The sequence below is a fragment of the Myxine glutinosa genome, chromosome 10, assembly GCF_964187855.1.
Source record: "Myxine glutinosa chromosome 10, kmMyxGlut1.1, whole genome shotgun sequence".
Classification (NCBI taxonomy): domain Eukaryota; kingdom Metazoa; phylum Chordata; class Myxini; order Myxiniformes; family Myxinidae; genus Myxine; species Myxine glutinosa.
The window spans coordinates 104,418,867-104,432,147 of record NC_136270.1 but is presented as its reverse complement, the minus strand read 5'-3'; the positions used below and the strand labels follow the sequence as shown (position 1 = coordinate 104,432,147).

Sequence of the window (13,281 nt, the reverse complement as noted above, 5' to 3'; positions counted from 1 at the left end):
GCTGGAAAGGTTGGAAATGCGAATGGTTCGGTGGATGTGCGGAGTATCGTTGAGAGAGAGGAAGACAAATGATGAATTGCGAAAGATGATGGGAGTAGAGCCTGTGATTGATGCTGTGAAGAGGAACAGGTTGAGATGGTTTGGTCATGTGTTGAGGAAGGATGAAAGTGACTGGTTGAGAAGAGTGATGGAAATGAATGTAGAAGGAAGTAGAGGACGGGGAAGACCGAGAAAGACTTGGCGAAAGATGGTGGAAGAAGAAATGCGGGCAAGGGGGTTAACAAGGAGAGATGCAGAAAATAGGGCAAAATGGAGAAGATTGTCATGGGGACCGCAAGGCTAACCCCCGCTCTAGCAGGGAAAATGGCCTTAAAATGCCTGTTGTTGTTGTTGTATAGCTTTACTACAATTCCTATCATTTCACATGGCATCTTCCAGAACACAAATATATTCCTCATTTGTACTACACAATGATCTGTTGACGAACCTAGCCATGAACCACGTGATACATTTTCATCTCGACAGCTTGTTAAAACCAATGCGGGAAACAGGAATAAAGAAATTAATTAGTCGTGGCATTGGTTGTTTTGACTTTCAGTGAATTATATTGCAATATGAATCAAATATCGTACATCATAATACAAACAGTTGATATGTCAAATAAGCCTGTAGCATGGAAGCACAAAGTCCTTGTATTGAAACTATTCAAATGTTGCCAGCACTTTTGTAGCCTTCACCGGGCTGCCCAACACAATGTATGGTGGAAGAATAAGCTCATCAAGTAATTGCAAACCTTCCCACTGTTCTGAATCAGGAATCAGACTGCAATCCATTCTGGGAGGTTACAAAACCATAGCAGATAAAGCCTCGATGTTTATGCTGCAAAAGGTAAGAATGGTTCCCAAACCATTTCAACATCGGCCTGTTTACTGTTCCCACCTGAACTGATAGCCCATCAGGCTAGGAATTGAGGTTCGCATCCCACATAGTGCCTTCAGAAAGTATTCACACCCCTTTGACTTTTTCACATTTGTTGTGTTTCAGCCTGAATTTCAAATGGATTAAATTGAAATTTTTTTGTCACTGATCTACACATAATGCCCCATAATGACAACATGGAATTTTTTTTTAGAAATTCTAAACAATTAAAAATGAAAAGCTGAAATGTCTTGAGTCAATAAGTATTCAACCCCCTTCTATGACACTCCAAATTGAGCTCAGGTGCATCCAATTTCTTTTGATCATCCTTGAGATACCTCTACAACTTTATTTGAGTCCACCTGTGGTCAATTAAATTGATTAGGCATGATTTAGAAAGGAAAACACCTTTATATATAAGGTTCCGTAGTTGACAATGCATGTCAGAGCAGAAACTCTACCATGAAGTCTAAGGAACTGTCTGTAGAACTCCGAGATAGAATTGTGAGGAGGTATAGATCTGGGGAAGGGTATAAAACAATTCCTAGAGTGTTGAAAGTTCCTAAGAGCACAGAGAGCTCCATTATTAGGAAATGAAAAAATTATGGAAAAACCCAGACTCTTCATAAAGGTGGCCGTCTGACCAAACTGAACAACCGAGCAAATTTTTATTTTATAACATCAAAGGCACAATTATGTCGCTGCATGCTTTACACGTGGAGGAAGATCGGCATCGTTCGGGTGGAAACGCAAAATCATAATTGTATTTAGAAATTTATGAAACCTCACCTCCCACCCACCTTTGGACACCCGCTGGGACCCCAAAAGGATCCACAAAAAGTTTGGTGGGGCTAGCCCTAAAACTGAGGGAGTAGTTTGGGGATGGACAGACAGTCAGACACTCCTGCTTTATGATATAGATATATGTGTGTATACAAATGCAGTATGAGTGGGCCACCTGTCCACGGGGGATGATTTGAAGAGTTGGGTGAAATTCTCATTGTAAACGGAAAGCATACTGGAGGTAACTGGCAGGGAATCCCCATCGGTACCAATGACCTCCAGTCCTGTGAGGCCCACGCTCTCTCTGTGGCCCCAAGTGGAAGTAAAGTGCAACTCCAGGCCTGTCATGAGAGCATATGAAGCACACTAACATCCAAAGAGAAAACATGCCCGTCAGGAAATTATAAAATATCAAAACCTCTTAGACTGTATTTTTTTTTTTTTTTTTTTTGTATACAAGATCGAGGCTCGTGAAAGAGCGAACATTAATCACACAGAAAGACAAACCGACACATAAAACATATAACATCGGGAGCGGTAGACAAGATGGGGAGAGAGGGGGAAGGACACAAACACATTTGAGAGCAGGGACCGAGAGACATGGAGACATCGAGAGATCTGTGAGGGGGAGAGGGCTTTGGGGGGGGGGGGGGGTGGGAAGGGGGAGGGGGTGGGAGAGGTATAAAACATGGACATATAAAACACCTTATAAAACATTTATAAAACACCAGGACTTCCAGGAAAGAAGTTGGAATTTCAAACAAGGCACAAGATTGGAGGTCTCGTCTCTTCAAAGCTGTCCATGCGCGCTTGCTTTCGAAGTTAAGTAACTTTTCACAATTGTGTTTTTGTCGAAACTGTATCTTTCTCTCGGTGTATGTACCTATTGGGGTGTCTTTAATAGTATTCTTGGCGTTGGTTTTTCATACCTGTGTACAGAATCGTCGGTCTTTCTTATCGCGTATTCTGAGGTCTAAGTGTAGTACTAGCTACCGTGTCCGACCTTGGCTTGAGGCTTTGTTTTTGTCTCAGCGGTTCTCCGATCGCGCTGCAATTACTTTCCGGTCTCTGTTTTTCACGGTCTTTTCATCCCATACTTCCTTGTTTTTAAATCTCAAAAAAAAAAAACATTTCCTTCTGTTCTTATTCGTTTATTCGTTCTTATTTGTTCGTTCGTTCTTCGACCACGTTGTTTGTGATCACGTGACCACGTTGTTAAAAAATGTCTCATCTGACCCCTGAAGACCTGTATTCTGTCATATTCTATAACACCTTTTTCTTCTTCTTCTATAAAAGGATGCTTTCGACTTGCTCACCAAATCTATTCATTCCAAAAAAAAATTCCATCTCTTATAGTGCATCTTTCATTCATTCCCTAAACTCTCCAGCACTCCATCCTCCCTCCAGCGTCCTCAAACGTATTTTTGACTCGAATGTCTCAAGAAACTCATTTTGCAATAAATGTTCGTTTCCCATTAATCGTACATTTTTCAAAATCCCAACACCCCAAAATCCCATTTCCCATCACCCCTCCCCTCTAAATCTACCCCCTTGCCCCTCCCCTCCAAATCATCCCCATCACCCATCTCTTTCAAATCTTCCCCCTTGCCCCTCCCCTCCAAATCTTCCCAATCACCCATTCCTTTCAAATCTCCCCCCACACCCCTCCCCTCCGAGACTCTCCCTCGCTCCTCCCCTCCGAGACTCCCCTCTCACCCCTCCTCCTCAAAGCGTCCACCCCGCTTCTTCCCCCTTCCAACTTTCACCTTCATCTCCCTCAACCTTCTGCCTCGCTCTTCGCTCTCGTCAAATAACACCTCACTGCGCCTCTCCCAATCACCATCAAACCTTTTGTCTGCCCCATTCTTCCCTTTCTCCAAGCTATTCTGTAATCTCCGACACACCTTCAACAGCTCTCCCTACCTCTTCCTCCTCTTCCACATCTTACCCTACCGCTCCTCCCCCCCCCCCCCCCTGTTCTGTATCCGATGCTCCCCCTTCCTCTTCCTTAACAGTATGGACCTCAAACATCCGGGGCCTTCGCTCAAACTTGTCTGATCTCTCCATACAGGTTGCTTCTGACAAACCAGACGTGATCTGCTTAACAGAAACTTTCCTCCTTTATGATGTCTCTGATTCCTTGGTATCTCTCCCAGGTTACTCCCTCCTCCGGTATGATAGACCTGAGCCTCGTCCTGGAGGCGGGGTTGCTATCTTTATAAAAAACTCTCTTCCTCACTCGCCCTGCACTGCCCTCTCTCGACCTCACCCCCAGGAATACCTTTGGCTACGGCTTCCCCTTCGCTCCCACCTTTTGTTCATATGTGTGTTGTACCGTCCACCAAACAGTGATGACTCCATCTACATCTCGCCGTCTGAGAATATGGACCAACTTCTATCTACCCATCCCAACTCTCTCTTCCTCATATGTGGTGATTTCAACTGTCACCATGCCAGTTGGCTGGGTGTGGGTACCTCTCTCACCAGCCATGGCTCTTCAGCAAAGGACTTCTGTGACTCACTGGGACTGACACAATCTGTCAATTTCCCGACCCGGATTTCAGTCAATGGAGCCGCTTCTCTTCTGGACTTGGTTTTGACTAACTTCCCTGAAAATGTCTGCTGCTCTTCTTCTGCTCCAATCGGCTCTTCTGATCATGTGCTTGTTAAAGTGGACATCCCTCTGACCATTCTCAGAGAGCCTCCTCAGCGTCGATGAGTCTGGCATTTCACGCAGGCCAACTGGCACGGTCTTCAAGCAGCCATCAATCATCTGGACTGGTCTCCCATCTCTACTGCCTCTGACATAAATTCTTCCTGGGAATTCTTCCAAAGCAAACTGCTCTCTCTCATGCACAGATTTATCCCATCTCGTCTTCTGTTGTCATACCCTTCCTCCCGTCCATGGTACACGGAATCTTGTGGTGAGGCTATTGCCCAGAAACAACTTGCTTTCGTCTCCTGGAAAGCAAATCCAACGGAAGGAAAGCTCATTTCCTTTCACAAAGCCCGAAACAAGTGTGTGTCCACCCTCAGGAGAGCCAGGAAACAATATCTCTCTGTTCTCAGGACCGAACTCTCTTATCTGTCTCCCTCTTCCAAATCCTGGTGGCGTCTGGTCAAATCTGTTTCTGGTGTTTGTTCCCCCTCCATCCCCTCCCTCACCTCATATCGCCACACGGCTGACTCCGCACGTGAAAAAGCTGAATGCCTCAACTCTGTGTTTGCCTCTAAATCTTGTGTCCCAAACCCATCCCTCTCTGTACCCACCGTACCCAGTCATACCCAGCTGCTCCTGGACTCTGTGTCCTTTCCTCCTGACAAGGTGGAAAAGTTTCTGTCAACCCTCGACTCGGATTCTGCAATTGGACCTGACGGCATCAGCCCACGGGTCCTAAATTCCTGTTCTTCCGCTCTTTCACTCCCTCTCTCTGTTCTCTTCACCCTCTCTTTTGCTCAAGGTCATCTTCCATCTGCTTAGAAATCTGCCAACATCACCGCTTTGCACAAAAAAGGTGCAAAAACAGATCCCAGCAACTACAGACCAATCAGCCTTCTCCCAATTATCAGCAAAGTCATGGAATCCATCATTTCTTCAGATATGAAATCTTTCCTCTTCTCCAATGGCTTGATCTCTGATCATCAATTTGGTTTCAGACTTGGACACTCTACTCTGGACATGCTGCTTCTGCTTTCTCAACAATGGATGGAGGTCCTCAATGTCAAACAGGAAATTAGAGCAGTCTCCCTTGACATATCACATGCCTTCGATACGGTCTGGCACCCCGCTCTGCTCACCAAACTCTCCTCTTTTGGTATCCATGGAAATCTCCACGCATGGCTGGCGGACTTCCTCTCTAGTCGTAGTCAACGTGTGGCCCTGAATGGGTTTCTCTCATCTCCTCTTCCTGTTCAGGCTGGAGTTCCACACGGCAGTGTTCTGGGCCCTGTACTTTTTCTGGTCTTCATCAATGATCTCTCTGACTCTCTTGAAAATCCTCTGTATCTCTTTGCTAATGACTCTACTCTCTGTCGCTCCATTCTTCATCCCTCAGATCGGCAGTCTGCTGCCTCCTCACTCTCTGCAGACCTGGACAAAATCACAGACTGGGCAAACAAGTGGAACATGTCTTTCAATCCTGACAAATCTCACACTCTTACGATGTCTCTCCGAAAAGACCAACTGGACAACCCTCCCATCCACTTTCTGAATAATCCTCTCCAAGAAGTTCTGTCACTGAAGCTTTTGGGTCTCACTATCTGCCATGATCTTTCCTGGGAAAACCACATTTCAAATCTGGCCTCCAAAGCCAGTCGCCGACTGGGCATCCTCCATCGTGCGAAGTCCTTCCTTGGCACACCTGAGCTCCTCACCACATACAAGGCTTTCATCCACAGCTCAATGGAATACTGCTCTCCCCTCTGGGCTGGTGCTCCTGCCTCACACCTAGCTCGTCTTCACGCTGTTGAAACCAAAGCATTCAGAATCATTGGAATCTCCCGCGATAAAGGTAACTCCAAGGGCCTCTCACTCACTCACCGCAGGCAGGTTGGTGGTCTTTCCGTCTTCTACCGACTCCTCTCTGGCCTTGCCCCCCCAGCTCTCTCTGGGCTCTGTCCCGCAAATATTCCTACAGGTCGCACAAGATCTGCCTGCAACCCTCTTATGGTCAAACTGCCAAAATCAAGACTCTCTGCTCGCCTTCACTCCTTCATTCCTCTTTTCTCCCGCCTCTGGAACAAACTCCCTCACTCTCTTCAATCCCACTCCACCTTCCAGGTCTTTAAAACAGCTGTTCACCACCATCTCTTATCTTCCCCCATCCAAAACCTTGATCTTTTCTACCCCCGCTAATTTCACCCCAAATCCACTTTTTTGAAATACCAACTTCTGTCCTGGAAGTCCTTGGTGTCCTTGTGTTTAATACTTCTCCCTCCCCCCCCCCCCCCCCTTCCCACGCCTCCTCCCCCCAAGCCCTCTCCCTTCCACACATCTCCCTGCTCTCAAATGTTGTGTTTGTGTGCTTCCCCTTCTCTCCCCATCTTGTTTTCCGCTCCCTCTTTTTATATATTTTGTTTGTCTGGTTGATTTGTTTGTGAAGTAAATGTTAGCTCTTTCACGAGCCTCGATTCAGTGTACAAAAAAAGAAAAAGAAAAAAAAAAGGTGGATCTGGGGTGAATTAGCGGGGGTAGAAAAGATCAAGGTTTTGGATGGGGGAAGATAAGAGATGGTGGTGAACAGTTGTTTTAAAGACCTGGAGGGAGGAGTGGGATTGAAGGGAGTGAGGGAGTTTGTTCCAGAGGTGGGAGAAAAGGGGAATGAAAGAGTGAAGGTGAGCAGAGAGCCGAGATTTCGGCAGTTTAACCATCAGAGGGTTGCTGGCAGATCTTGTGCGACCTGTAGGAATATTTGGGGGACAGAGCACAGAGAGAGCTGGGGGAGCAAGGCCGGAGAGGAGTCGGTAGAAGACAGAAAGACCACCTACCTGCCTGCGGTGAGTGAGTGAAAGGCCCTCAGAGATAGCTTCATAGCGGGAGATTCCAATGATTCTGAAAGCTTTGGTTTCAACAGCGTGAAGCCGAGCCAGGTGTGAGGCAGTTTAATTGTGAGACAGTGAGGATTTGTTTAATTAATGGGATTATTTCAACAGTAAAAGTAAAAGCTTCATTTAAATCTTAATCTTTTCAGTTTTCAATGTCTTGTACATTTTACATCAACCTTCAATCCTAGATTTACCTCCGCGACGGAAGGTGTGGTGGATCAGGAGTGCATGGAAGTAAAACAATCACAAACGTTTTTTTGTAGATAATGTTATAGTGTGATAATTCCCCAGTTCCTATGGCTTTTATGCAGAGAGTTGGTGTATTTTATTGACTTGTAATATTTATTAATATGACTCCCGCTTGGAGAGGTACTATAACATACACATTTATATAGAGATTTTGTATGCTCCCCCAACCCTGAAAGCTGGGGGCTCTGAATTTTTTTTTATAGGCCTCACTATGAGCAATGAGCTTTCCTGGGCTGACCATATTGCAAAGCCAGCCTCCAAAGCCAGCTGAAGATCGGGCATCGTCCATCTCAATGGAATGGCAGGGAGCATCACATCTGTCTCTCCTTGAATACAATCCAGAGCTTTCACCATTATTAGTTTCTCTTGCAATGATACCAAAACACAATGATGCTCTCAAATCACATCCAGATCTGTGGTCTCTCTGGTTGTATTATCAACACCTCTCCTCTGGTCTTGCTTCCCCTATGTTATTTGGGTTAGGGTTATTCCATTAGACCGGAGAGGTGTATGTCGGTATTCCGTCTCTCAACCTTCTCATCCTCCTCCAGGATGTGTTGTTGCAGTAAACCCAAACAATTCCATTCTTACATCCAGAGCTTGAAGCAGGTGGAGCACTCCTATCTCATGTCATCCCAATCTCTTCCCATGATATTTTCTCCCAGCATTGACCCTCTGACTTGCATATTGTTATGTTTCCTTCCTTTCCTTTCACTCTCTCATTTTTAATGTCATTTATTCTCCTCTTGAGTCCAAATGTGGCTCCTCTGCCCCCACAGTCAGTTTGCTCATTGCCTTTTTATATTGCGCACACGAAGCGAAAAGTAGAGTTAAATAATAATTGGGTCACTTCTGTCTGTCTGTATGTATGTATGTCTTTCTGTCCATCTGTCTACAAACATCAGTTTATTATCGAGGAACAACTTCATTTCAACTGCATGTTATACATATTTTGAACACAAATCGGAACATGAGTCGGAAAACGAACCTGTAGTTTAACAGTACTTTTGTTCAAAATCTGTCCTGATTGCGCATGCGCAGAGGCGATGCAAAGCTGGTGTAAAAGAAGGTGCATCACTGGTGGTAAACTTCTGGAATTTATGTTTCTACGACCTTTAAAATCTTTATTTTATTTCAATTGAATTATATTCTTCAACATTGTAGAACACAAATCACCTGTTTTGACACTTTCAAAACTTCAGTTTTGCATTGATCGGACAGAATATTACAGCATTTTACGTCATCACGACCAATCAAATTTGCGCCCACGTCCTTGTTTCTCAAGGCAATGCGGGAAGATGTGTGATATGAACTCTCTAGTTATACCCTGTGTCGTATTTCTCTTCCACGAGCTCGATCTTGTATAGAAAGGCCAAAAAAAAAAAAAAACTACAACAATAACGATGTTGACTAGCATTTTACTAGAATGTAATCATTTTTACTTTTCACAATTTCTGACAGTGTAGCCACATTAGCAGAGTAAATGTGCCCTTAGAACAAGTGCAGCATTTTGTTTGAAAGTACTCACGGCTTCCTGTAAAGCAGCCTTTAGCTTCTGTTGTATTTTCCTCTGGTGTGAACTCTGCGTGATCAGGTTGCCATACCTGGTGGTCACAAATGTAGAAAACAAGGTAAGAGTACACTTTAACATTGAGTCACACGTGGATATGCACCTATTCATTATTTTGTTGAGATTGTGAGAATAACAGCAAGTCCTGTCCATGGCGGTGTGTACTATCTTATTACTCAGACCTTTTGGAAAAAATGTCACAAATGCAATAGTATATCAACTATTAACACGTTTATTATGAAATCCAATTGTTGATCAAGTGTGGGTGTACGTCATCATGTCGCCCCGCCGTTACGGCGTTGGTGTTCAATTCTTGTGAACCCGCCTGTGGCTATACAGTCCGAGTGCCGATTTGCATCGGCGTCCACAAGTTGTACAAATCCATTTAGAGTCAGCAGGCACCGGTTGCCGCTCGCGTTCCTTACGTTTTCTGCGGGCTTCTTTGGCGGCATCGATACGTCCCTTTTCCGCGGCGTCGCATCGTGTATGGATCAAGCTACGCCATTTCGGTCGATCACTGGACAGAGCTTGTAAATTGTCGAGCGGGATGTCACATTCTTTCAAATGTGCACGCAGTGTATCCTTGAAACGCAGTTTGGGCCGGCCCACTGATCTCTCTCCTTCGTGCAGTTCTCCCATAAAAATAAAACGTGGGATCCTGTCTGCGTCCATCCTCAACACATGGCCGACCCAGCGGAGCTGGGCCTTTTGCAGGGTGTATGTGATGGATTGCATTTCAGCTCGCTCGAGTGCTTACGTATCCGGCACGAGATCGGACCAATGGATGCCTATAATTTGTCGTAGGCATCGGGAGTGAAAGCCATTCAGTCTGCGAAGGTGGCATGCATAGCAATTCCAAGATTCGGCTCTGTACAAGAGAGAGGGGATGACAACTGCTTTGTACACGGCCAATTTTGTGTTCACTTTGAGCCCACGTTCTTTCCAGACTCTGCTGTGGAGTCGGGCAAACGAAACACTCGCTTTGCGGATTCTTTGGTCGATTTCCTTGGCCATGGTTGCGGTATTCGATAAGCACGTGCCCAGGTACGTGAATTATTTTGTGACTGACAATACGTGACCCCCGATCGTAATTGCTGGTTCAACGTACGGGCTTCCGGCGCTGGTTGATACAAAACGACGGTCTTTTGCAAACTGATAACCAGACCAAACGCCTCCATGGACTCAGAAAAACGGTCAACGATACGCTGCATTTCCTCTGGTGTGTGGGCAATCAAGGCTGTATCATCGGCAAACAGCAGGTCACGTATTACCATGTTCTTGGTCTTTGTGTAGGCTTTTAGACGTCGGAGGTTGTACAGGTTTCCGTCAGAACGAGAACGGACGTGTACGCCAGGCTCCAGATCATTCGAGGCATGCTCGATAGCTGCCGCTAGATAGACCCCAAACATGGTTGGCGCAAGCACACAGCCTTGTTTTACTCCCGTCGTAATGCTGAATACGTCCGTCTCATCCCCATCTACCGCCACTTTGCCTCTCATTTTGTCGTGAAAACTCCGCAGCAACTTGATGAAGTGGTCTGGACATCCATAGCGAGCAAGAAGTTTCCAGAGTGCGTCTCTGTTCACCGTGTCGAAGGCCTTCGTCAGGTCGACAAAGACCATGTACAAATCCTGGTTTTGTTCCATTGCTTTTTCCTGGATTTGCCTCGCTGCGAACACCATATCAATTGTGCTCCTATTTGAACGGAAACCGGACTGTGATTCCAGAAGCGTTGCCTCACTGATATTGTCCACCAGTCGATTGAGCAGCAGTTTCGCGAAGACTTTGCCTGTTATGCTCAACAATGAGATTCCACGGTGGTTTCCACAATCTGAGCGATCGCCCTTTCCTTTGAACAAAGTGATTAATTTTGTGTCACGCCATTCTTGAGGAACATCCCCGGCCTCCCAAATTTCATTGATCGTTCGAGGTCGTTTCGTTCGTTTCAAACGAGGATCGTTCGTTTCAAACGATCGATCGTTTCACCCCCCAACAGTGTACAAGACAGTCAAATATTGCACCTTTTGTGGAATCTGAACATGAATTTGATCTGGAGGGAATCCGCATATTAAGGATCACATCCAATAAACACAGAGGTGTCTAAAGGTGGGTTTTCACGGGACACGCAAACGGTTCGCGAATGATGTGAATGTCGAAAAAATGGCAAAGTCCAACATTCGTATTTTAGGCTCCAAAAGTTCGCCAAACATGCGCGGGGGTTCGGAAGCGTCGTCAATTGTTCGCAGGAGTCGTTTTTTGTTCGGTGGGTATTTGTTCGGTGCAACAAATCCTTCCGAGGTCGGCAAATTGAGTACCAGCATGCTGGGATGAATGATCACGGTGTGTACCCCGGTTTAGAATAGGTACACCGTATCCCTGCGCATCGTAAGAGGCGACCAAATATGGCGTCAGGAAGGGCATCCAGCCATAAAAACATTGCTTCAAACAGGGAACCATGATTGTCATGGGGCCCGCAAGGCTAACCCCCGCTCTAGCGGGGAAAATGGCCTTAAAACGATCATTCGTTTGTTGTGCTAAGTTGAATATTGGAATGTTGAATAAGTTGAATTGGTTGAATGTGCTAAGGAATTATTTATTTAAGCCAGTTGATCCTGGCCTTGCCCTGCAGACCCATAAACATCTGCAATTATTGAGAACTAGCCGAAACCCGTGGAACATCCACAGAAGGGAGGATGTGGTGTATGGATAGAGTGTTCCATTATGGATGGCATAGGGGAGCGCTCATGGGATCTTCTTCTTCCGTTAAGCTCCAATTTTTTCTCTTTAAGTTAAGTCCAATCCGTCCTCTCTGCTCGAAGTGCTCAGGCCATGCCTTCCCGCTCTCATACTTTTATTTCCGTTCGGTGTAGAAAGAGATTGACATATCGTTCGTCTGTTTTTAGCTCGTTATCTTTAAGCTTCCTTACGTCTCGCCACCTGCTACACCTCTCTGAGTTACGAGGATTTATGCAACGCACCCCGAGTATCGCAACGTCACTCCATTTAACTTTATTAAAATGACGATAAAGACGTGAAACCCGTGGAACATCCACGGAAGGGAGGATGTGGTGTATGGATAGAGTGTACTATTATGGATGGCATAGGGGATCGCTCATGGGATCTTCTTCTTCCGTTAAGCTCCAATTTTTTCTCTTTAAGTTAAGTCCAATCAGTCCTGCTCTATGCTCGAAGTGCTCAGGCCATGCCTTCCCGCTCTCATACTTTTATTGCCGTTCGGTGTAGAAAGGGATTGACATATCGTTCGTCTGTTTCAGCTCGTTATCTTTAAGCTTCCTTACGTCTCGCCACCTGCTACACCTCTCTGAGTTACGAGGATTTATGCAACGCACCCCGAGTATCGCAACGTCACTCCATTTAACTTTATTAAAATGACAATAAAGACATATCCTTATATATCCTAATTTAAAATCTTCAAGGGAATAAAAAGACCATTTGGTTCACACCACCCATGTTCACACCACTCGACTGTCCAATCAGTGGACGGCTCGCTTCGCCTTCGCCCAGCAGACGCCAATACGATGGCGTCGTAAGATGGCGTCGTATCGGCAGTTAATCGGATGCTTTTGGGCCCCAACGTCGGCTAATTCAGATTTTTCGAGTATGGCTGTATGTGATAAACAAAGAGCGCGGTTCGTAAATCCATTAGTGCCATGGGCATCGGGTCACTGGGTGCGGCATAAAAGGGATAACAAAGGCGAGTCCTTACGCTATTATTATATAGATTTGAATGTCTATTTGAGTAATAGACATATATAGCTTTAAAACTTAATTAGGTGGAATTTTGAAAAAACGGGAATAACCGGAGAATGGCCATGTTTCAAAATGGCTGCCACATGGCCATCGACCACCTGGAAATGCACATAGGTTTTGATGGTAACATTATAAAAGAATGGTTTGATGTCTACGATGGGCTTTTTAGGTATGCTGAATACAATGGCGTTTTTGACGATACCTAGTTACTGAAATCCAAGATGGCTAGTTACTTTCACTCACTCACCGCAGGCAGGTAGGTGGTCTTTCTGTCTTTTACGGACTCCTCTCCGGCCTAGCTCCCCCAGCTCTATCTGTCCACTGTCCCCCAAATATTCCTACAGGTCGCACAAGATAAGCAACCCTCTTCTGGTGAAACTGCCAACATCAAGACTCTCTGCTCACCTTCACTCTTTAATTCCTCTTTTCTCCCGCCTCTGGAACAA

General features: G+C 45.5%; 1 protein-coding gene across 1 annotated transcript in view; it reads right to left on the bottom strand.

Annotated features, from left to right (window-relative positions):
- The window catches only part of KATNIP (katanin interacting protein), a 131,253-nt gene that overhangs the window by 36,379 nt on the left and 81,593 nt on the right, over window positions 1–13,281 (bottom strand). The window contains exons 8-9 of the mRNA XM_068102874.2: window positions 9,023–9,098; window positions 1,877–2,042 (exon numbers count right to left, since the gene is read on the bottom strand). Coding sequence (XP_067958975.2) covers window positions 1,877–2,042; window positions 9,023–9,098 — 242 coding nt within the window. The remainder of the gene's footprint in view (window positions 1–1,876; window positions 2,043–9,022; window positions 9,099–13,281) is intronic.